Source organism: Ornithorhynchus anatinus, chromosome 11, assembly GCF_004115215.2.
Source record: "Ornithorhynchus anatinus isolate Pmale09 chromosome 11, mOrnAna1.pri.v4, whole genome shotgun sequence".
NCBI lineage: Eukaryota > Metazoa > Chordata > Mammalia > Monotremata > Ornithorhynchidae > Ornithorhynchus > Ornithorhynchus anatinus.
Genome location: NC_041738.1, coordinates 30,364,126 through 30,385,548, shown reverse-complemented (window position 1 = coordinate 30,385,548; position 21,423 = coordinate 30,364,126). Strand labels below are relative to the sequence as shown.

Genomic DNA, 21,423 nt, shown 5'->3' with positions numbered 1-21,423 from the left:
CTACGGCTACCACAATCACCAGCCTTCCTGGGGTATTCTGAAAGTCTCTTGCTGTCGGTGCCATTCTCTTTTCATTCATTCATCATTCGTATTTACTGAGTGCTTCCCGTGTGCAAAGCGTTGTCCTGGGTGCTTGGGAGAGGACAATATAACAATAGACACATTCCCTAACCACATTAAGTTCTTTAATAATAATAATAATGTTGGTGTTTGTTAAGCGCTTACTATGTGCAGAGCACTGTTCTAAGCGCTGGGGTAGACACAGGGGAATCAGGTTGTCCCACGTGGGGCTCACAGTCTTAATCCCCATTTTACAGATGAGGGAACTGAGGCACAGAGAAGTTAAGTGACTTGCCCACAGTCACATAGCTGACAAGTGGCAGAGCTGGGATTCGAACTCATGAGCCCTGACTCCAAAGCCCGTGCTCTTTCCACTGCGCCACGCTGCTTCTTTCCCACCAAGGGTGGCGCGAAGCATTGTGGGATGGAGTTTCCTCGACGGCACAGGGGCAGGCCTCTGCCACTTCTTGGGGAGGATGCCGAGGGCGCTCAGCTGCCGTTCTGTCGTAACCATGCAGCCCATTGTGCACAGAGTTGTTGAGAGCGGGGGCCTCGATGACAGGAACAGAGATGGTAGTTACTGCGGTTGCTTCTCTTAGTTGTGATGGAGAACATATATGAGATTTATGCCAAATTTTTAATTACTTTTTTTTTTTGGCTAGGATGGAGAACTTCCAGCTGAAAAGTTACTCACTGACAAACCTCCACCATCCCCAGGTTAGTCGGAGTTAATTATGGCTTTTGTTAAGAGCTTGCTATGTGCCAGGCACTTTACTAAGCACAGGGATGGATACAAGCAAATCAAGTTGCGCACACAGTCCCTGTCCCATGTGGGGCTCACAGTCTCAATCCCCATTTTACAGATGAGGTAACTGAGGCCCAGAGAAGGGAAGTGATTTTGCCAAGGTCACACAGCTGACGAATGGTGGAGTCAGGATTAGAACCCATGACCTTCTGTCTCCCAGGCCCATGTTGCATCCAGTACTCCATGCTGTGCTCGATCCACTATGCCATGCTGCTTCTCAGTGTTCTAATGTTATTGAGACCCTTTTACTTTAGAGGGTAATAGTTCTGGTTTCCAGATTAATTAAAAAGTAATAAAAGCTTCATCTACTTCAATATAACGTTTGGGGGAGAACAGGTATTGAATTTTCATTTTCCTAGCACTTAAGAAAGATGCTTGGCACTTTCATTAAGTCATATTTATTGAGCGCCTACTCTGTGCAGAGTACAGTACTTTGTACTAAACACATAGTAACTGATTTTCAAATACCATAAAAAAAAATCCAGCCAGTAGAGTGAAGTATGGACTGGAGAAAGCAGAGAGTGGAATTCAGCAAAGCAAGCTAATGAAGTAGAACGTCAGAGAAGCCGCGTGGCCTAGTGGAAGAAGTATGGGCCTGGGAGTCAGAAGGACCTGAGTTCCAATCCTGGCACAGTCACTTGTCTGCTATAAACAAGTTACAATAAGTGCTGTGAGGCTGAGGAAAGGGTGAATAAAGGGAGCAAATCAGGGTAACACAGAAGGGAGTGGGAGAATTGGAAATGAGATCTTAGGCAGTGAAGGCCTCTTAATCCCTTAGGTGTTGCCCTGATTTGCTCCCTCTATTCATCCCTGGTCCCAGCCCCACAGCGCTTATGTATATATTTGTAATTTATTTACATTAATGTCTGTCTACCCCTGTAGTCTGTAAACTGGTTGTGGGCAGAGAACGTGTCTGTTTGTATTGTCATATTGTAGTCTCCCAAGCACTTAGTACAGTGCTCTGCATACAGTAAACACTCAGTAAATCCAACTGACTGACTGACTTTTTTGGAGAAGGTGTGCCTTCAATAAGACCCTTGAAGCAGGCCCCCAAGGCTGCCTCAAAGCTCTGTCTGGCTTAAGGTACTTAATAATAATAACTTTGGTATTTGTTAAGCACTTAGTATGTGCCAGGCACTGTACTAAGCACTGAGGTGGATACAAGGAAATGGGGTTGGACACAGTCCCTGTCCCACATAGGTCTCCCAGTCTCATCCCCATTTTCAGATGAGGTAACTGGGGCCCAGTGAAGTGACTTGCCCAAGGTCACACAGACAAGTGGCAGATCGGGGATTAGAACCCATGACCTTTTGACTCCCAGGCCCTTCCTCTATCCACTCCACCATTCTACTCAAGTTCCCCAAGTCCCCGGAGGGGTCAGAGACCTTAGTGATGTCCCCCTTGAGAGTGGCATTGTTAGAATTGAAGTAGGGGGGTGCCTTAGCTGCTGCGGTGATGGCAAGCTCCCTGTTTATCACACCATAGCTGCCCTGCCCTCTACTCTTATCTATCAGCAGCATTATTGAGGAATCTTTGTGTGCACTGCCCTAAGTGGACAGTATGCATACCTACATCTGTGTTTGTACAGAATGCATACAGCGTAATGCAGTCCCCTCCACCCAGTAAGTGCTCAGTAAGTTCGATCCATTCATCCAGTAGAAGTAACAGATACAGTCTCTGACCTTGAATTTACAGTCTAGAAATCGGGCCCCTCAATGGTGCTGCCTAAGGACCAAAATTCTCATCCCTCCTTTAATTCTGCCCCCACCCTCTCATCCTCGTCGTCCTGGGAGCCTCCGTGGGTTTCCCCAGCTTCATTACCCTCTATGCGTGCGGCAGAAGGAAGACTCATCGTGAATGTCTTCAACATTCCCCATAGGTTATTTTGATTACAGGAAGGAAAAAAACAACCTGTCATTTTCAGGCTGTAAATCTCTGCCATTCTTCATAGAATGGGAAATCAAAAGACCAGCAAAAGCAAGCTTTTCATCAAAGGAGCTGATTTCTCAGTTTAATGTGCAGCAAGGAAAGACTGACACAAGCCCCCAGCTGTAGTTATTGATGCCAGACTGGCCTCGCTGTTTCGCGTTTCCTATTTTCATTGAATTGAAGAGTACCGAACTTACCCTAGGGCCCTTCTCAAATTTCGTGTTTACCAAAGAGTTTTATTTCAGGTAGAATACATTTAAACTTTCCGAAGTTACAAGTAGTTCTTTTGAACATTTGGCTTCTCTAACACCTCACCGTACCACCATCTCATCTGTCTTGCTGCCAACCTCCTGCCCACATCCTCTTTCTGGCCTGGAACTCCCTCCCCGTTCATATCAAAAGATATGAACCACCCCCGCTACTCTCCGAAGCTTGAAAGCTCTACTAAAATCGTATCTCCTCCAAGAGGCTGTCTTGATTAACTTTTTACTTCTCTATTCTATTTGCCCCACCTTCTGCATCACTTATGTACTTGGGTCTGTCCCCTTAAGGACTTTGATATGCACCCCACCCCCAAAGGACTTGTGAACATATCTGTTTTGTCTGCCATTTCCCTGATTTCTAACTTATTTTAATGTCCGTCTCCCCCTCTAGAATGTAAGCTCCTTCTGGACAGGGAATGTCTGTTTTATACCGTCATATTTACTCTCCCAAGTGCTTGGTACAGTGCTTGAACACAATAACGACTCAACACCATTGTTTGAGTAATATTCTCTTGATGATTGCATAAAGGGGATTTCATCTCCTTTCCTCATTTGTTCCTTAAAAAAAAGCTTCCCAACAAATAATAAATTGTTTCTTCCTCCTCATTTCATACCTATAGATGTTGCTGGTAGAAAGCGTCAAGATCGGTTGCACTTAACTAAAGATAAATTTCAAGAATTAAAACAAGAAAATAGGTGCTTGGCTAGTATAAACCAGTCCATGGCCCTTGAACTTAAAGAACTGAAACTGCAAATGAAGGAACTACAAACAAAATTTAAGAAAATAGGAAAAGAAAATGGAAATCCTAAAGAAACAGAAATGAATCCTCATGAGGAAGGTGAGGACAATCAACTGCTAATTATCTGGAACAAAAGTAGTACTTTTATTTGTTTTCTAAATTTATTATTCATATGTCATAGTGCTTGGAGCCACGTAGCAAGAGGCTTTATGATTCTTGGTAATCTGCCTTAGATCTGAATCTAAGTGCCTTTTGGACCCTAAATAAATCCAGAATAATGGCAATAATAACTCAGGTGTTAAGCATTCACTCTGTGCCAAGCACTGTCCTAAGCTCTAGAGTAAATGCAACACCTGGACCACCATCCCTCTTCAAATCCAAAAATTATCATCCCTGCCTTCAGAGTGTTTTTGAAGGCACATCTCCTCCAGGTGGCTCTCCCAAACTAAGCTCCCCCTTTCCCCTTCTCCCACTCCCTTGTGCGTCGCCCTGATTTGCTCCTTTTGTTCTTCCCCACTCCCGGTCCCACTACACAGTCTAAGGCGGAGGATGAAAAGGTATTTTATCCCTATTTTACAGATAGAGCATAGTAAAAATATTGTGTCAGTCTTGTTCACATGAATCTAGATAAAGCATTATATGAACCAATATTTTCATTTGAGAAATATTAGCACTACTTTAGGTTGAAAAATGCTCAATCAGTATACTTGTAAGTTATATATCATTTTGAAATCATTTACTACTAGGTTGTTGCATAAACAAATCTGTTTTGTTGTTTAATAACTTTTTTTATTAAAAAAAACAGGTGAGGTGGCTGAATTGCTTTCCTTAAGACAACAAGCCCAGGAGCTGGTGGATGAAAATGATAACTTGAAAAGGATGGTCCACCGTTTGAATGTAGAACTGAGTCGCTATCAGACTAAATTCCGTCAGTTGTCAGAAGAAGAGGTACTGTTTCTGATTTGACACTCAACAGCGGAAAACTCTCTGTGTATCCCAACCATAGATTCTTAGTGAGTTTGAAATAGGCTTGCTGAGGTTTTTTACTGCTTGTTATAATTTACTTGCATTCTTCTGCTTCAAATGATAATCATAATTACAGCAATTTATTAAGTCTTTCATAACTGCTAAGTACTGGGTTAGATACAAAGTTATCAGAGTGGAAACAGTTTTGGCCCAATATGGGACTCTCAATGCCAGTCCAAGGATTTAGAACATTTTGAAGGACCTTTATAACGTCCAGACTCTTGCTGAAAAATGTTCTTGTTTTCTTGAAATTTGTGAAAGCACCCTAGTTATTTGTTTAATAGTGAAAAAATTTGTTATTTTTAGGATTTTTGAAAGTTAACATGCTAAAAATGTTTAGGAAGGTTAAAAATTTTCAATCGAGAAGCTGAGTGGCCAAATAGAAATAGCATGGGCCTGGGAGTCAGAAGACCACTTGCCTGCTGTATGACCTTTGGCAAGTTTTGTTTTTGTTTTTCTGCATTTTTAAGTGATATTTGTTAAATGCTTACTATGTCCTAAGGACTGGGGTAGATCCCAGCTAATGAGGTTAAACAGAGTCCATGTCCCACATGGGGCTCACACTCTTAATCTCCATTTTATAGATGAGGAAGCTGAGGCACAGAGAAGTAAAGTGACTTACCCACGGTCACACAGCAGAGAAGTGACAGAGCTCGGATTAGATCTGGCCCATGCTGTATCCACTAGGCCATGCCGCTGCTTCCCCAGGTCACTTCTCTGTGCCTCAGTTTTTTTATCTATAAAATGGGGATTCAGTGCCTGTTCTACCTCCTGCCTAAACGGTGAACCCCATTTGGGACAGATACTGGTTTCAACTTGATTAACTTGTATCTACCCCAGTGCGTAGAACAGTATTTGACACCTAGTAAGGGCTTAACAAATACCATAATAATAATTAAAACCACCATAATATGTACAAACTACTTCGTCTTCCAAGAATGCAAATCTATGTTATCTTTATATCTTGTATATAATGTTGACTGTTTATCATCATCAATTGCATTTATCAAGCATCAACAGTGTGCAGAACACGGAGAAGCAGTATGGCTTAATGGATAGAGCAAGGGCCTGGGAGTCAGAAGGACCTAGGTTCTAATCCCACCTCTGCCACTTGTTTGCCGTATGACCTTGGGCAAGTTACTTAACTTCTCTGTGTCTGTTTCCTCATCTGTACAATGGGGATTAAGACTGACCCCTATGTGGGACAAGGGACTGTGTCCAATCTGATTATCTTGGATCCACCCCAGTGCTTAGAATGGTGTTTGGCACATAGAAAGTGCTTAGCAAATGCCATTAAAAAATGAAACACTTAAGCACTTGAAGCAACAAACCAGAAGGAAAAAATACAACTTTTTCCCTCAATGGTGGGCAATATAATAGGACTGACTTGAATAATTTACAGATAATGGTAGCAAGAGGAAGAACTAAGATATAACAGGTAGGAAGCAGCATGAGTATGTTAAAATGAAAGTGCAGAATAATTGAAGATACAATTGAGTGTGCATAAGTGCTGAGTATGGATATAAATACATAAATGCTGTGGGTGGCTGCTGAGTTGATGTGATGAGAGAAGGCTTCTTTGAGGAACTGGGATTTAAGGAGAAATTTGAAGACAAGAACAGAGGTGGCCTGGCATATTTGTGGGAGGAGGGAGTCTTGTCAGGGGGAATGACAGGGGGGAATCACAGGCAGGTACGGTTAAAGTCTGGGCTTGGGAGGAGCAAAGAATGCAAATGGATATGTAGCAAGGAAAGAGAGCCTGTATGTAAGTTGAGTAAAGCTGATAGAGCGCCTTGAAGTAGATCTAGAAGAAGACATAATTATTCCATACAGTTAATCATCTTTGATAGTGAGGTTAATGTGATTTCCACAACTTTTTAAAGTTATCCTTAGTTATACAATAACAAAGGGGTTAGATTTTTGAAGAACCTTGTATTAAGGAAAACTGGCATTGTTATGCAAACCTTGTCCAATGCCATCTGCATGGAACCAAGTCTGTGACATCTCATGGTGTCTATCCAGACAGACAAGCTTGATCAGAGGAATGCTTCTTAATTCCCGAACAACCTATTATGCTAAATGCATAGAGAAGAACGAACTGACTCCAAAAGTTTTAAGCACCTCACAACTCCTGAGGCTCAGACCATAAAGCACAAAGTCAGCACTTGAACAGTGTACACAGATAATAATGTTGGTATTTAAGTGCTTACTATGTGCAGAGCAATGTTCTAAGCACTGGAGCAGATACAGGGTAATCAGGTTGTCCCATGTGAGGTTCACAGTTAATCCCCATTTTACAGATGAGGTAACTGAGGCACAGAGAAGTTTAGTGACTTGCCCACAGTCACACAGCTGACAAGTGGCAGAGGCAGGATTCGAAACCATGACCTCTGACTCCCAAGCCCAGGCTCTTTCCACTGAGCCACGCTGCTTCTCTGATGGAAGTTCTCAGATTAAAGTTCTGCAGTAATAATTCTGTGTTAGTTCATCAGTGAGTATAACAAGTCCTCACTTTTTGGGTTATTTGCTCATCCTTAAAAATCTGCCCGTAGATTTGGTTATGAGGGTATCTCTGTTTATGAAATGATTAACATTCATTCTTGGGAAATAAGTAAAATTCAAGTGCAATGGGTGATTCCTGAATTACCTAAATCAGGTCTTTTCATCCTGAGTGGATGATTCCATGCCTGATTAAGCAATTTTGTGCTTGATTGGGCATTCACCTAGAAGCCTATAGACAAGCATTCCCAACCAGAGACCTTTGAAAATAAAATTGTATACTAAGGATGGGAAAATATGTGGACAGCTTTAGGGAACGGTCATCTACTTTGTCCAACCAGTGTTCAACTTGATTAGCTTGTATCTACCCTAGTGCTTAATACAGTGCCTGGCACTTAACAAATACCATTTTAAAAAAAGGGAACCAGAGGCAAGCCAGTCTGTGCACAACCTTGAAATGAATCAACTTCAGTAGTATAAGAAGGGAAGACCAAGCAGCTTCAGATTGTCTTCCACTTGCTGGCAAGAGTGGACATGCCAGGGTATAAACTGACATCCTATACTCAAGAATCAAGGCAATCTAATACTGGGAAATTTGATGATTTGAGGTGCTTAATCCAGAGAACTAGATGAGTATTGAAATTTGGGGTCCAGGGCAGTTGGTCCATGGGGAATGATACATCATATGAGCATCAGGGTTCAGGTTCTAGGATGGTTGGTCGGAGAGGTATGTTATATTGGGAAAGGTGTACGAAGAGCCATACTTCTTGGGCCATCACACAAAGTACCTTTATCCCTGGGATTGGGGGAACACACATTGCATTGAACCGAAGTGTGGGGTATGCTCTGGGAACATTCAGGAAGTAGGTTAATTCTATAAACATGAATAGTCACAATAAAATTAGCATTGTTGCTAGGGGGTTGACTTAGTGATGGACATTTGTTCAGTGATGGGCAGGTACGGTTGTCAGAGGGAGGTCAAAATTTGCCACTGGGAGGCTACTTGACGGTAGCATTAACTACCTGGTTGTCGGTGAAATAGAGAGAAACTTCCTAGGAATCATTCAGGTGAAATAATTTCCAAACCCCTATTCAAGTTTCATGCAATATAAAAAAGACATTATTACTTTTATATAGCCTTTCTCTCCAAAGAGTTTTAAGAATAATGAAATATATGAAACTGCTCAAAAGTTAATATTTCTCCTGTGACTACAATTATAGAGAATATATTCCAAATGAACAGTTTCAAATTCAAAATGAAGGTTGTGTGAAAACTAAAACATATGAGAAGCTGTGAACCTTACACATCAAGCAGGGGAACATTAACAACCTTTGTATTAGAAAAACGCTCATGTTAATAAAGACATTCCTGACAATATTAGTCCTTAGGCATTTCAGTTCTCAGTAATTTATATGCATGCACTCAGTGCTGCTTCAACTCTTTTTCCCTTCTCCACTTTTCTTCAAGCAATACATCTTCTGCAAATTCTATAAAGCTCAGTGAACTGTGATTGAGATTTCTTTTCACTAAACTGTTTTAGGAAACGAAAAGACCATTTTAGGACAGAATCATTTTACTCCTGCTAATTCTTCCTGACAGTATAGCTTGCATTACATTTCCCTAGAGATACTCTGCTCTTTTTAATATTTCTCAACTTAGTCTATTTTCCTTATTGTTTATAAATATGTTACCAGAATTTACTGTGCTTTTTAGGTTTGCTTGTAGACTGAAGTGTATAATTTATACTTAGTGGCAAAGCCCTCAGGGATTTTGTATGTGTGGGCAGAATTCAGCGATGTGAAAGTAAAGAACAGTTCAGGAAGGAGGCTGCATTCTTAAGCAATATTTACACTGGTGTGTGAGTAATAATAATAATGGTATTTGTTAAGTGCTTACTACTGCCAAGCACTGTTCTGAGTGCTGGAGTAGATACGAGGTAATCAGGTTGTCCCATGTGGGACTCACAGTCTTAATCCCCATTTTACAGATGAAGTAACTGAGGCACAGAGAAGTTAAGTGGCTTAACCAAAGTCACATAGCAGACAAGTGATGGAGTACGGATTAGAATGCACATCCTCTGACTCCCAAGCTGTGCTCTTCCCACTAAGCCACACTGACTGTTTTCAAAGAAAATAAGTTGTTTTTAAACCATGTCAGTTAGTTAAAAGTGTCCCTTATAGTGATTTTGTTAATTACTACCAAACCCATTATCTGTTTTAGACACTTTGAATTATGGTAATAAAAGCCTATGATATCTACTGAAAGTCAATTCCTTTTTAAAAGACCTAAACCATTAAGCACTTAGTACAGTGCTCTCTACACAGAAAGTGCTCAATAAATACCGCTCATGATGATAATTATGAAACCTGATTAGCAAAATGAAGTAGGATTTCATTGTATGGATACAACCTTGAAGTGTAAAACAAGTGAAAGCATTTAGTAGTTACCTTCCTTAAACACAAATGATTCACTGAATGTGTTCTGAGAGATGTCTTATGTATGTTTTTTACAGCCACTTTTACTGTCTCAAAAATGCTATTGAAAGTTGATTTGAATTATTGTTGCCCTAAATACATCAAATCAATATCACTTGAAGCAGAATAATTTAATCAAAAATATGGGTAGCAATTTTTCTGGATTTTCAAGTCAGGGGTAGGGATAATTGAGGAGGCATTGAATTCTCTACTATAATGGCAAGAGAGTACCTTCTTTCACCTTTTTTTCCTGTCTCTCACCTCCTAATTGTGGGATTTTTTTTATGGTATTGGTTAAGCACTTATCATGTGCCTGGTACCCTGGAGTAGATCCAAGCTAATCAGATTGAACACATTGCATGTCCCACATGGGGCTCACAGTTTTAATCCCCATTTTACAGATGAAATAGCTGAGGCACAGAGTAGTGAAGTGTCTTGCCCAGGGTCACACAGCCAACAAGTGGCAGAGCCGGGATTAGAACCCAGGTTCTTCTGACTCCCGGGCTCGTGCTCTATCCATTAGGCCATGCCGTTCCCCAAGGCTCTGTTCTAAGTCCCTCTGTTCTTACTGTCCTCAAGGAGTTTACAATCTAGTTGGGGAGATAGACAAATGTTATTTACAGATAGTGGGAGCAGGAAGACAAACAAGCATATGGTAGCAAGATACATTAGTTGCATAGGTGAATGAATATGTAATTATTGTTATGGTACTTGTTAAGCAGTGTGGCCTAGTAGATACATTATAGGCCTGGGAGTCAGAAGGACCTGGGTTCTAATGCTGGACTCTACCACTTAACTTCTGTGTGACCTTGGGCAAGTCACTTAACTATGAGTGACTTAAGTCACTCTGCCTCAGTTACCTCATTTTTAAAATGGGGATTGACTGTGAACCCCAAGTGGGGCAGGAACTGGGTCCAACCAATTTGCCTTGTATCTACTCTAGGGCTTAGTACATTGCCAGGGACATAGTAATCACTTAACAAATGCCACAATTATTAAGCACTTACTATGTGCCAAACACTGTTCTAAACAATGGAGTAGATACAAGTTGATCAGGTTGAACATGGTCCGTGTCCCACATTGGGCTCACACTCTTAATCCCCATTTTACAGATGAGGTAACTGAGGCATCGAGAAGTTAAGTGACTTACCCAAGGTCACACAGCAGACATGTGGTGGAGCCAGGATTCTGCTGAGTGACTTTGTGTGTGTATATATATAGATATGTACATATATATATTTGTTGTGTATATTCACACAAACACACACTAAGTGGTGGAGTTAGGAAATAAAGCACATAAGCACCAAGATTGGCTTTTGGGTACTATGTTAAGGTGGTGTCTCAAGGTGATATAAACTAATTAGGAAAGGCTTACTGGAGAATTTGGGATGTTTGGAGGGCTATGAAAATGGGGAGAGCTGTAATCTGGTAAATTTGGAGGGGGAAGGAGTTCCAGACCAGAGAGAGATTTGGAAAGGAAGGATGAGAGGTAGGACTGTTGGAAGCAAAGTGCAGTTAGAAGATGAGCTTGTGAGGGGCAAGTGAAAAAAGTATATAAAATGGGGAAAGCTGGTGGAAAACCTGGAAGCCACCACTGGTAAGGAATGTGTGTTGGATGTGAAGATAGATGGTTAGGCATTAGAGGTTTCTGAAAAATGAACAGAGTCATGCGGTACAACCTTGTGGAAAGATAATTTGAATAGCCGATGAAGTTTAGACTGGAGTCAGGGTGACTAGTAAATATACCAATATAGTAATCTAATCATGATATGTCTGGTGCTGGAATTTGTAATGGTTGTTTGGGTGGAGAGGGTGAGATGCTTCTGGAAAATGTTTTGGAGGAATAATTAGCAAGACTTTGCAGTTGATTGGATGTGACAACTGAATGACAGTGAAGAGTCAAAGATGACTCCAGGGCAGCAGCTTTCTGTTTCAGGAGAGTGGTGTTTACCAAACTGATAGTAAGATTGTTGGGGATATGGGATTAGGAGGGAAAATAAGTAGTTTAGTTTTGGACAGATTAAGTTGGAGGAGCCAGCATACATCCAAGTGGAGCTGTCTTGGAAACAAGAGGAAATAGGTTTCCTAGGAAGCTAAGTATTATCAATCAATGGTATTTATTGAATGTTTACAGTGTGCAGAGTGCTCTATTAAGTGCAACTTTGTTTTTCATCAATGTTAAGGATGGCCAAATGTGAAGTTTTTAGGGTAAAACCATTTTAATTTCTATTTCGGTTTTGTTCTTAGATTGTAAAAATTGAAGGCCTCCCAATGGAAGGACCTCCTCCACCTTGGTTGGTAAGTGTCTGGCATTCCTTTCTTTACTTTTCACATTAGCATTTTCTGGGGTAGTCCTGAACACTAGCAGGTATTTAGATTCCAACAATAGTTTCCAAATGAAGTATAGTATTTTCTAAAATTTTTTGCTACTATTATAATCATTGGAAGACTTTGTGTTTAAATTAATTTCTTTCATCTGTTTCTCCTCAGTTGGATATGAAGTATTTGTCACCATTACTACTAGCCTACGAAGACAGAATGAAAGAAAAAGATGATCTAAATGTTACACTTGAGGTATTTGGGTAAATCTTCTAAAATGGGAAAGTTTCCAATGTAGTCATATCCTAAATGAAATAATGTTCAGTCTGGTGTTCCTAAAGTTAGACCTGTAGCTCTCCTCATCGTTCTCAGGGGCAGCATTTACTGAGCACTCACTGTGAGAAGCACTGTGAGTTCCCTCTAGAATGTGAGCTCGTTCTGGGCAAGATTGTATCTATTATATCGTACTCTCCCAAGTGCTTAGTACAGGGCTTTGCACACAGTAAGCGCTCAATAAATACAATTGAATGAATGAATGAGCAGCATGCTAAGAGCTTGGGAACATACAGTAAAAGATTTGGGTCCGGCCCTTGAGGAGCTTCCATGCTAATGGAGTCAAGCTCAACATCTTCAAAACTAACCTTCTCATCTTCTCTGCCAAATCCTCTCTTCCTCCTAAATTTTCTACCGCAGTTGAAAACACCACCATCCTCCCTGTCTCTCAAGCTCTTAATCTTGTCATTATTCAGCCCTCATATTCAGTCTGTCACCAAATCCTGTTGGTTTGCCTTTCCAATATTTCCAGAATCCACCCTTTCCTCTACATTCAAACTGTTACCATACTGGTTCAGGCACTTGTCATAACCAGGATTGATCACTGCATCAACCTTCTTACTGAATTCCCTGACTTCAAATATTTTTGCACATATCTGTCCACCCCTCAAAAACCTCCAATATCATCCATTAAACTCTGTATCAAGCAGAAATTCCCGATATCAAGCAGAAATTCCTGATCACCATCTTTAAGGCATCCATTCAGCTCTCCCCTCCCCTAATCAGCTTCTCACTTACTCCCACTACACCCCAGCTTGCTTACTTTATTCCTCTCAAGTCATCCACTCAACCAGCAGACATGTGGCAGAGACAGGATTAGTTCCCAGGTCCTTTTTACTTCCAGGCTCTTGCTCTACTCACTAAGCCAATGGGGCCTCACAGTGAATGTGTCGGCAACTCCGTTGTATTGTACTCTTCCAAGGACTTAATGCAGTGCTCTGCTCACAGTAAGCACTCAGTAGATACCATTGACGATGAAGTAATTTCCTGGAATCAGCAGGATCTTGTGAGGAAATTATTTTGCAAAGAATCAGAGGCCCGTAGGGAACCTTAAGACATCTATTATCCTGCTTTCAACCAAGCAGTCTATCAATCAGTAATATTTACAGAGCGTTTGCTTGGAGCAGAGCCCAGTACCTATTGCTTGGGAGATTACGATAGAGTTAGTAGACCCGATCCCTTCCTCAAAGTGCTTATAGTCTAATGGAGGTACTTCTAGTCAACTTGGGAAGTAGGGAAATTTTATGAATCTTGCTTTAAAGCTTTAATTTTCTTTCTCAGTCTAGCTAAATGAGAGCATGTGAAATTCCTCTTCATTAAAAGGAATGAAATTGGAGTCATACCATTTTTCTGGGTTAGAAATACCATCCAACTATTTAGTAAAATAGCAATTTTAATTGTTTTCCCCAGACAAAATTGAAGTCATATCATTTTTTCTGGGTTAGGTATTCCATCCAAATATGTGGAAAAAAGCAATTTTAATCATTTTCCCCAGACTGCTTATGAGTTGAACGGTCTTCTATTGAAGACAAATTTTCTCTAAAAATGAGTTATTTTAGGTGACAGTATTTAAGTAATTGCAGTTTATTTTGCTTTTGATCTCTTATTCTTATAAATCCTTATGTGGGTAATCATTTTTAAAATGCACAATTATATTCTAGTTGCCAGCATTGTCCACAGAAGCAAACAGTATAAATGTATACTAGTGTAAGAGAGAAGAAGTTCAATTCACAAAAAACAAAAATTGAGATTTACAACAGTAATAAAACAAAACAAACCTTCCAGCAGTCAAAATAATCTCTTTCTAAATGTTTCAAGATTGTCCTCTTAGCCTGAGACTATTGGGCAGAGACTGTTTTACTGAGATTTCTAAAGCATTTCCAATAGTCAATAAATGTTTTTGAGAGTACATTTGGATGGGAAGGGAAATGTTAGACTATCAGCTAATCTCACAGGAAAGGAAAACAGTGAAAGCAAATACCATTTTAATTGGGGTGCTTGCGTGTATTTATTGAGCATTTACTGTGCATAGAGCACTGTCCTAAGGGAGTAAAATTCAACACAGTTGGAAGAAACATTCCCTATCCACAAGGAGCTTTCAGTCTGAAAGTTTACACTCAGAGTAGGTGGTGTAGCCAAGCTGCAACTCGCCAGCTTCCCCCTGCTTCTTCCTTGGAAGCGGGACTCGAAGGCCAACTTGAGCAAAATCAGGTTGGTAAAATAGCTTGTCGAGGGCCTAGGAGTCAGGTTCTGGGGTTCAGGGGTCAGGTCTTGGGGGCCAGGGCCATGTCATATGAAAGAAACACAGTACTGAGTGTTATGATACTGGGAAGTAAAAAGGCCACTTATGGAGTAAAATATAGGGTGATCATACTTTTGCAAAAATGAGATTATCTAAATGAAGATAATCTTATAAATTTGTTGGCAAGAAAATGAAAAGTTTCTTGATTTTTCCCCTAAATCTCCATTCAAAGCAAGATAAAAAACCTTAGTGTTTCAGTAGAATTCTGGTGTATCAACCATTTTTCTTAAGGATTTGTTGCTCAAAATGTAGAAATCTGGAATACTGGTTAGTAGGTGGTATTTTTTAAGTACTCGTTGAGTACAAGTACTTTCCTAAATACTGTTGGAGGTTATAGTACAGTAGTTAGTCCTATCTTTACAGTGTAACGGATGAGTTAGGACTAACACAAACATAACAATCAATCAATCAATGGTATTTATTGAGCACTTACTATGTGTAGAGCACTGTACCAAGCACTTGGGAGAGTACAGTACAACAGGGTTAGCAGACAGGTTTCCTGCCCACATGAGCAAAGAGATGAAAACCAAAAATACACTATGATTAGGATTACATCATGATAAATGATTAGGAACATTACCATCCTAACTATGAAGTTAAATAGGCATAGATAAATGCATAATTACTGAAGTGCTTATGGAGTTATTAATGTTTAACATTTTAACATATTTAATAACAATTTTCCCCAAAGTGATATTGTTCATGCAAATTTCTCATAAATTGTAATTCAGGAGGAAATGAGGATGATTAGGATACAAGTTGAAGAGGTCATTAAAGAGAATGAAGAATTGCACAAACAGTTGATTAAACGGAGTCCTATTACCAGCAAGGAATGGCAAGTAATATTTGTTTGGGGATTGCATGTTTGTTCATCTTTAAAATGGATAAAGATGGAAGCATTGATCTCAGTTTTCCCATTTATTGAAGATTGTGTAAATTCAGCAATAATGGGATAAACATGAATCACCACTATATTCTAATTGCAGTGAATCTCACACAATCCTTTGTGAATAAATCCTAAAAATATGGAAGAATGTGAAACTTTTTCTTCATTTTTTCAAGATTATTTATAACTAAACTTTCAATCAGTCAACTGTATTTATTGAGCACTTACTGCATTCAGAGCACTGTACTAAGCACCTGGGAGAGTACAATATAACAGGGTTGGTAGACATGTTCCCTGCCCACAGTGAGCTTACAGTCTAGAAGGGAAGGAATTAATTCCCATTTTACAGATGAGCAAACTGAAATCCTAATTTTATTAAAATTTATTCAAATCTTGTGATTTAAAGATTCATTTGAAATTCCAAGTAGCTTTTAAAAATGACATGTACTGGCTGTTGATTTTTTTACCCCTCAGATTAAATTTCTAGATATTTTTTAAGTGCAACCTCAGGGAAACTTGTTATTTTTAGGGACAACATACATTTAAAATTTGTAACTTCATATCTAGACTGCTATCCGACCATACAAGATAATTTTTCTTAAATAGTTTGTGTTTGGTTTCAGGCCTTACCGGCATCAGAGTTAGTTGACTCCATGGTTAGGGCTGGTTGCTGTAATTGCAGAATTTTGCCTCCTGAACAGTCCATTTTATGACATTAGCTTTTTCCGTAGCCTGCGTCTTGCCTACTTGCACTTCCTCATCGGTCTTTTCCTTTTAATGTGCTCATGAATGGGCCAGAATGAAGCAGTTTATCTAAGGTGGGGATTGAGACTGCGAGCCCTATGTGGGACAGGGACTGTGTCCAACCTGACTTGCTTGTATCCACCCTAGTGCTTAGGACAGTGCCTGGCACATAGTAAGCACTTAAATACCATAATTATGATTATTTTAAACTTTGTTCAGAGAGCAGTAGGGATCATCCACTGGGTGAGGTTTTGTGGGTTTGTTTTGCTTTTACCTGAATCATATCAGTGATTCAGTAACAAATCAGACATCCTATCTTTGGCTCAAAAAGTTTTTCTAGTCCAGCTGTTGTATGTTGAAATGGGAGCATTATTTTTCCCAGGGTCACCAGGAGTTCATATTTCTGAAATTTACATCTTAGTTTGGTTTACTAGCTCTCCCAAGCTCCTAGTACAGTGCTCTGCACATAGCGCTCAATAAATACCATTGATTGATTCAGGAAGGAGTATCTTTTTTCAGATTTGATTTGGAGTAAGTCAAATAATCTGATCATTGGGGTAAATCTCTTTGGCTTTACCACTGTGAGAATGTTCATGCATATAGTCGTTTCTGAACATATACTCACAGGTACTCGAATAGGGGATGCTATACTGCTGAACAATAATGAAAGTAATACTATCTTTAGTAATACCTCATTTCCTTGAGAGCAGGTAGCCCTTTAAAATGCATATTTTATTCCTCTTCACAACTTTTCTGTAGAATCAGTATGTAGCAAATTTTTATTTTAGAAATTTTAAATGAATATTTTAATTCTCAAATTAATCACCATCACAGGAGGCAACTCCAAAGCCAAGCAGAGCTAGTTTTAGAAGAAAATGGGGTGTTGTTGAAGCAACTTGAAATTCATCAAGCCAAAGTGAAAGAGATTCAACCAGAACATGATCAAAAAGGTGAGAAAAGATTTCTTGAATTTGCTAGTGAGTACTCAAGGGCTCTCAGGGCTCATATTCATTTCACACTCTTGCTTGTGTAGGCTCTTCCCTTGATCTAAACATTTGGGGCTTCATAATTTACCATTTGCAGAATCAAGGTTATTGCCCATATTTACTAGTAGCTGTGTTTTCTCTAACCTAGGCGAAATCTATCCAGGACAAAGAAACCACAAAATTGAGCAATTTTTTCAAGTATTTGGTGAATTCAAGAAATGTAGACAATAGACTTTTTTTTTTTAGCTTGAATGATTCAATTGTTATAACTGTGTCAGATAATTAGGTATGTGCTTCATCTTCTTACTTTTGTATTTTAGACATGAACAATTTGAAATTTTGCAAAAAACCTCCCCTCCCATCCCAGTGAGTTAACCCAAATCGTCTACCATAAAAGATACTTGGTGTAGTCGGGATAGCCACTGATAGCTCTAAAGAATTCTGGACACAACTTTACTGACCCCAAAATGTAATTTATTATGTAATATAAGTAAGGGCATCATAAGAACTCACACAAAAAGGTTCTTTGTGGAAGTTTGCCAGACCTAATAATAATAATGATATTTGTTAAACACTTACTCTGTTCCAGGCACTGTACTGAGTGCTGGCATACATATAAGCTAATTAGATTGGACAGAGTCCTTGTCCCACATTGGACTCCCAGTCTTAATCCCCATTTTACAGATGAGGTAACTGAGGCCCAGAGAAGTGATGCACTTGCCCAAGGTTCACACAGCAGACAAATGGTGGAACCGGGATTAAAATCTTAGGTTTTTCTGACTCCCAGGCCTTTGCTTTACCTATTAGACCATGCTGTTTCTTGTCGTTTGTAGATGCCCATTCAGTCGTATTTATTAAGCGCTTGCTTTGTGCAAAACATTGTACTAAATGCTTGGGAGAGTTCAGAATATCAACAAACAGACACATTCCCTGCCCACAGTGAGCTCACAGTCTAGGGGGGAGACAGACATTAATTTGCTCTTGTAAACCAGATACCACTTCTCAACTGTGAGGCTTAGTCGCAGGAGCTGAGGCAGAGGACGTAAAAATAAAAGTCCTAGTTGTAAAGGTGTCGGCTGCAGAATCTTTACTGGAGGGGAAAAACGAGCTGCAAATTAGGTGAATGGCTACTCTCATATTAGAGATCAACCTCTAAATAATTAGCTCCCTATTTCAACTTAAAATGATAACCAATGTAAACCGTAGCACTGTCAGAGGAATAAGAGGCATGGCCCAGCTCAAAAATGGAGGAGGATCAGAAATGACCTATAATGGGGTATAATTTAGGAATTCAAAGCCAAATTGCTCAGGGCAATTGAGGGGCGAAGGTAGTGACAGAAACACTATGCCACAAGAAAATTCTAAGTGGTGGTGTGTGTATGCTCAGGATAACATAATATCGTGCAGCATATCACCAATTAGTTGGTAGCATCAGAGTTCAAACTTTGGCCCCTGAAGAAAGCAGTTAGGGGTCCGTCAATATACACAATAAGGTATTTTAACCCAAAGTGCCTTAAAAATGTACTTCAAATGTGTTTTAATAATTTAATGCATGCCCAGAGGCTACCAATGTGCAGCAACCTGTCCCAGAAGGGAACTTCAGTCTCCGAGTCACCAGCATCTCCAAACGCAATTTCAACTGAAGTATTAATAATAATAAATAAAAATTATGGTACTTGTTCAGCTCTTAATGTATGCAAAGCACTGTTTTGAGCACTCAGGTAGATACAGGTTATTCAGGTTAGACACAGTCCCTGTCCCACATGGGACTCACACTCTCAATCCCCATTTTACATATGAGGTAACCGAGACCCAGAGAAGTTAAGGGATTTGCCCAAGGTGTCACAGCAGACGTGACAGAGTTGGGATTTGAACCCAGGTTCTACTGACTCCCAGGCCTATGTTTCAGGCTGCTTCTCATTTTTGTGTGATTTTCTGTATATTCTTATTCCTTTCTAGGCATTTCTGGGCAATTGTGTTTTTTTTTAAAGGGATTAATAGTGTGTAAAATCAGTCTTATATTTGTAGCTTTAGTAAGTGTATCCTAAAATCTATAATTTTCAGTACATGCTTTAAATCTGCACTCACTTTTCTCTATCTCCTTTTCAGTTTCTGAACTGACAAAACAGCTAGTACTTTTGGAAGCTAAACAACAAAGACAAGAAAAGGAGCTAACTGAAAATCAGGAACAGTTGGAAATGTTACAGAGCAAATGCCAAGAGCTGAAAACTCACTTGGATGGCAGAATAGCACTGGATGTTCATACTAAAACTGTGAATGAATTAAAAAGGTAAGGATCTATAAGTCTCTTTTTTAAGAAGTGTTACTATGTCAGAAAAGCGGTGGTTTAGGATAAAGAGAGTGGGAAACGGTGTTAAATTCAAATATTGGGATTTTTTTTCTGATAGAATTTGTTGGGCAAGTTCTGCATCTTTGGTGGCATTTTCTATTTTGGGCTCAAAAACTAGAGAGAAATTTCTTAGCAAATTTTGAATTGTGATAGATTTTTCTAATGCTGTTTTGTTACCTTTTAATTTTTTTTTTTACTTTTTTTGCATGATGTCATATATAAATCTAGAGTAATAATAATGATTGTGGTATTTAATGCTTCTTATGTGCTAGGCAGTGTACTAAGTTCTGGAGTGGATACAAGCAAATTGGGATGGACAGAGTCCCTATCCAATGTGGGGCTCACAGTCTTAATCCTCATTTCATAGATGAAATACTGAGGCACAGAGAAGTTAAGTGACTTGCCCAAGATCACACAACAGACAAGTGACAGAGCTGGGATTAGGAACCAGGTCCTTCTGACTCTCAGGCTCATACTCTATAATCATAATAATAATAATTGTGGTATTTGTAAAGTGCTCATTATGTGCAAGCCACTGTACTAAGGGCCGGGGTAGATACAAGATAATTGAGTTGGACACAGTACCTGTCCCACATGGGGTTTACAGTCTTAAACCCCATTTTATAGATCGGGAAACAGAGGCACGGGGAAGTAAAGTTACTTGCCCAAGGTCACGCGGCAGACTAGTCCGTGCTGCTTCTCTGGACTATAAAATTTTAGTAGTCTCCAGTCAACTATAATCTCACCATAAATATGCAGTACAAATTGGCATATCTACATTGACCCATTTGTCTGTAAATCACCTTAATAGTCATTATTCTCCTAACCGGAATCTTTATTTTTTACTCACTTTCACATGAACTCAGATGCACAAAGTGAAAAGAGCAGGGAAAACTAAAGACAAAAAACAAAGGCAGGTACCCGGTGACTGGTCTGGGAATGTGACTGTTTATTGTTGTACTCTCCCAGGCACTTAGGACAGTGTTCTGCACACAGTAAACGCCCAATAAAAACAACTGAATGAATCGAATGAATCAAAAGTAGACCTTAGACTTATTTTTGCTCTTTCTCCAGTGTTTTCTTATTTGAGGTGTGCTCCTTCACTAGCACTTATTTGTGTGGAGGGGAGAAAGGGGATAGTCATGGACAGGAAAGAGGTAGTAAAGATACTAGGCAATTGCTATATTAAATCACCTTTTTTAAAAATACTGAAAATGTCCAGAAAACTTTGCATTGTTTTCCGAACAGAGTAGCATGTATGCAATGTAAATTTATTCTTAACATGTGAAGGGTGCTTGGCCAATACATTAAATACAGTGAATGAGTTATGACAGATTATCTGAAATGATTAATATTGTTAAAGATGTAGGGCCTAATTTATCATGAAACTTCACATTCTATTCCTAATCATGTCTTTAGCTCTATGAAAATGTAGTTTCTTTGATGTTATTTGATGAGAGTCATGTTAAATATTTTTGTGACTGAATTTCCTGAATTTTATAACAGAGCAGTGTGCATTCTTATCCAGAGGTGAAGTATATTAGGATTTTTGAAAAGCTAGTGAGTTGACTTCCATATAATATTTGGTGCTGGAGACTCCTATCGAGAACAGTGAATGAGCCATGGTTCTGACTCTCCAGGACCAGGAACCTCCGAGAAGGAATTGATTAGTGATTATAGTGGTGGGGAAGCAGGATGGCTTGGTG

The 21,423-nt window shown here is 39.6% G+C and overlaps 1 protein-coding gene across 4 annotated transcripts in view; it reads left to right on the top strand.

Annotated features, from left to right (window-relative positions):
• CEP89 (centrosomal protein 89) overlaps positions 1 to 21,423 on the top strand; it is a 76,514-nt gene that overhangs the window by 19,363 nt on the left and 35,728 nt on the right. For all 4 annotated transcript variants that reach the window (XM_029075098.2, XM_029075097.2, XM_029075096.2 and 1 more), the window contains 8 exons: positions 723 to 777; positions 3,678 to 3,896; positions 4,603 to 4,745; positions 12,045 to 12,095; positions 12,288 to 12,371; positions 15,483 to 15,586; positions 17,216 to 17,331; positions 19,477 to 19,657. In XM_029075098.2, the coding sequence (XP_028930931.1) occupies positions 723 to 777; positions 3,678 to 3,896; positions 4,603 to 4,745; positions 12,045 to 12,095; positions 12,288 to 12,371; positions 15,483 to 15,586; positions 17,216 to 17,331; positions 19,477 to 19,657 (953 nt within the window). The remainder of the gene's footprint in view (positions 1 to 722; positions 778 to 3,677; positions 3,897 to 4,602; positions 4,746 to 12,044; positions 12,096 to 12,287; positions 12,372 to 15,482; positions 15,587 to 17,215; positions 17,332 to 19,476; positions 19,658 to 21,423) is intronic.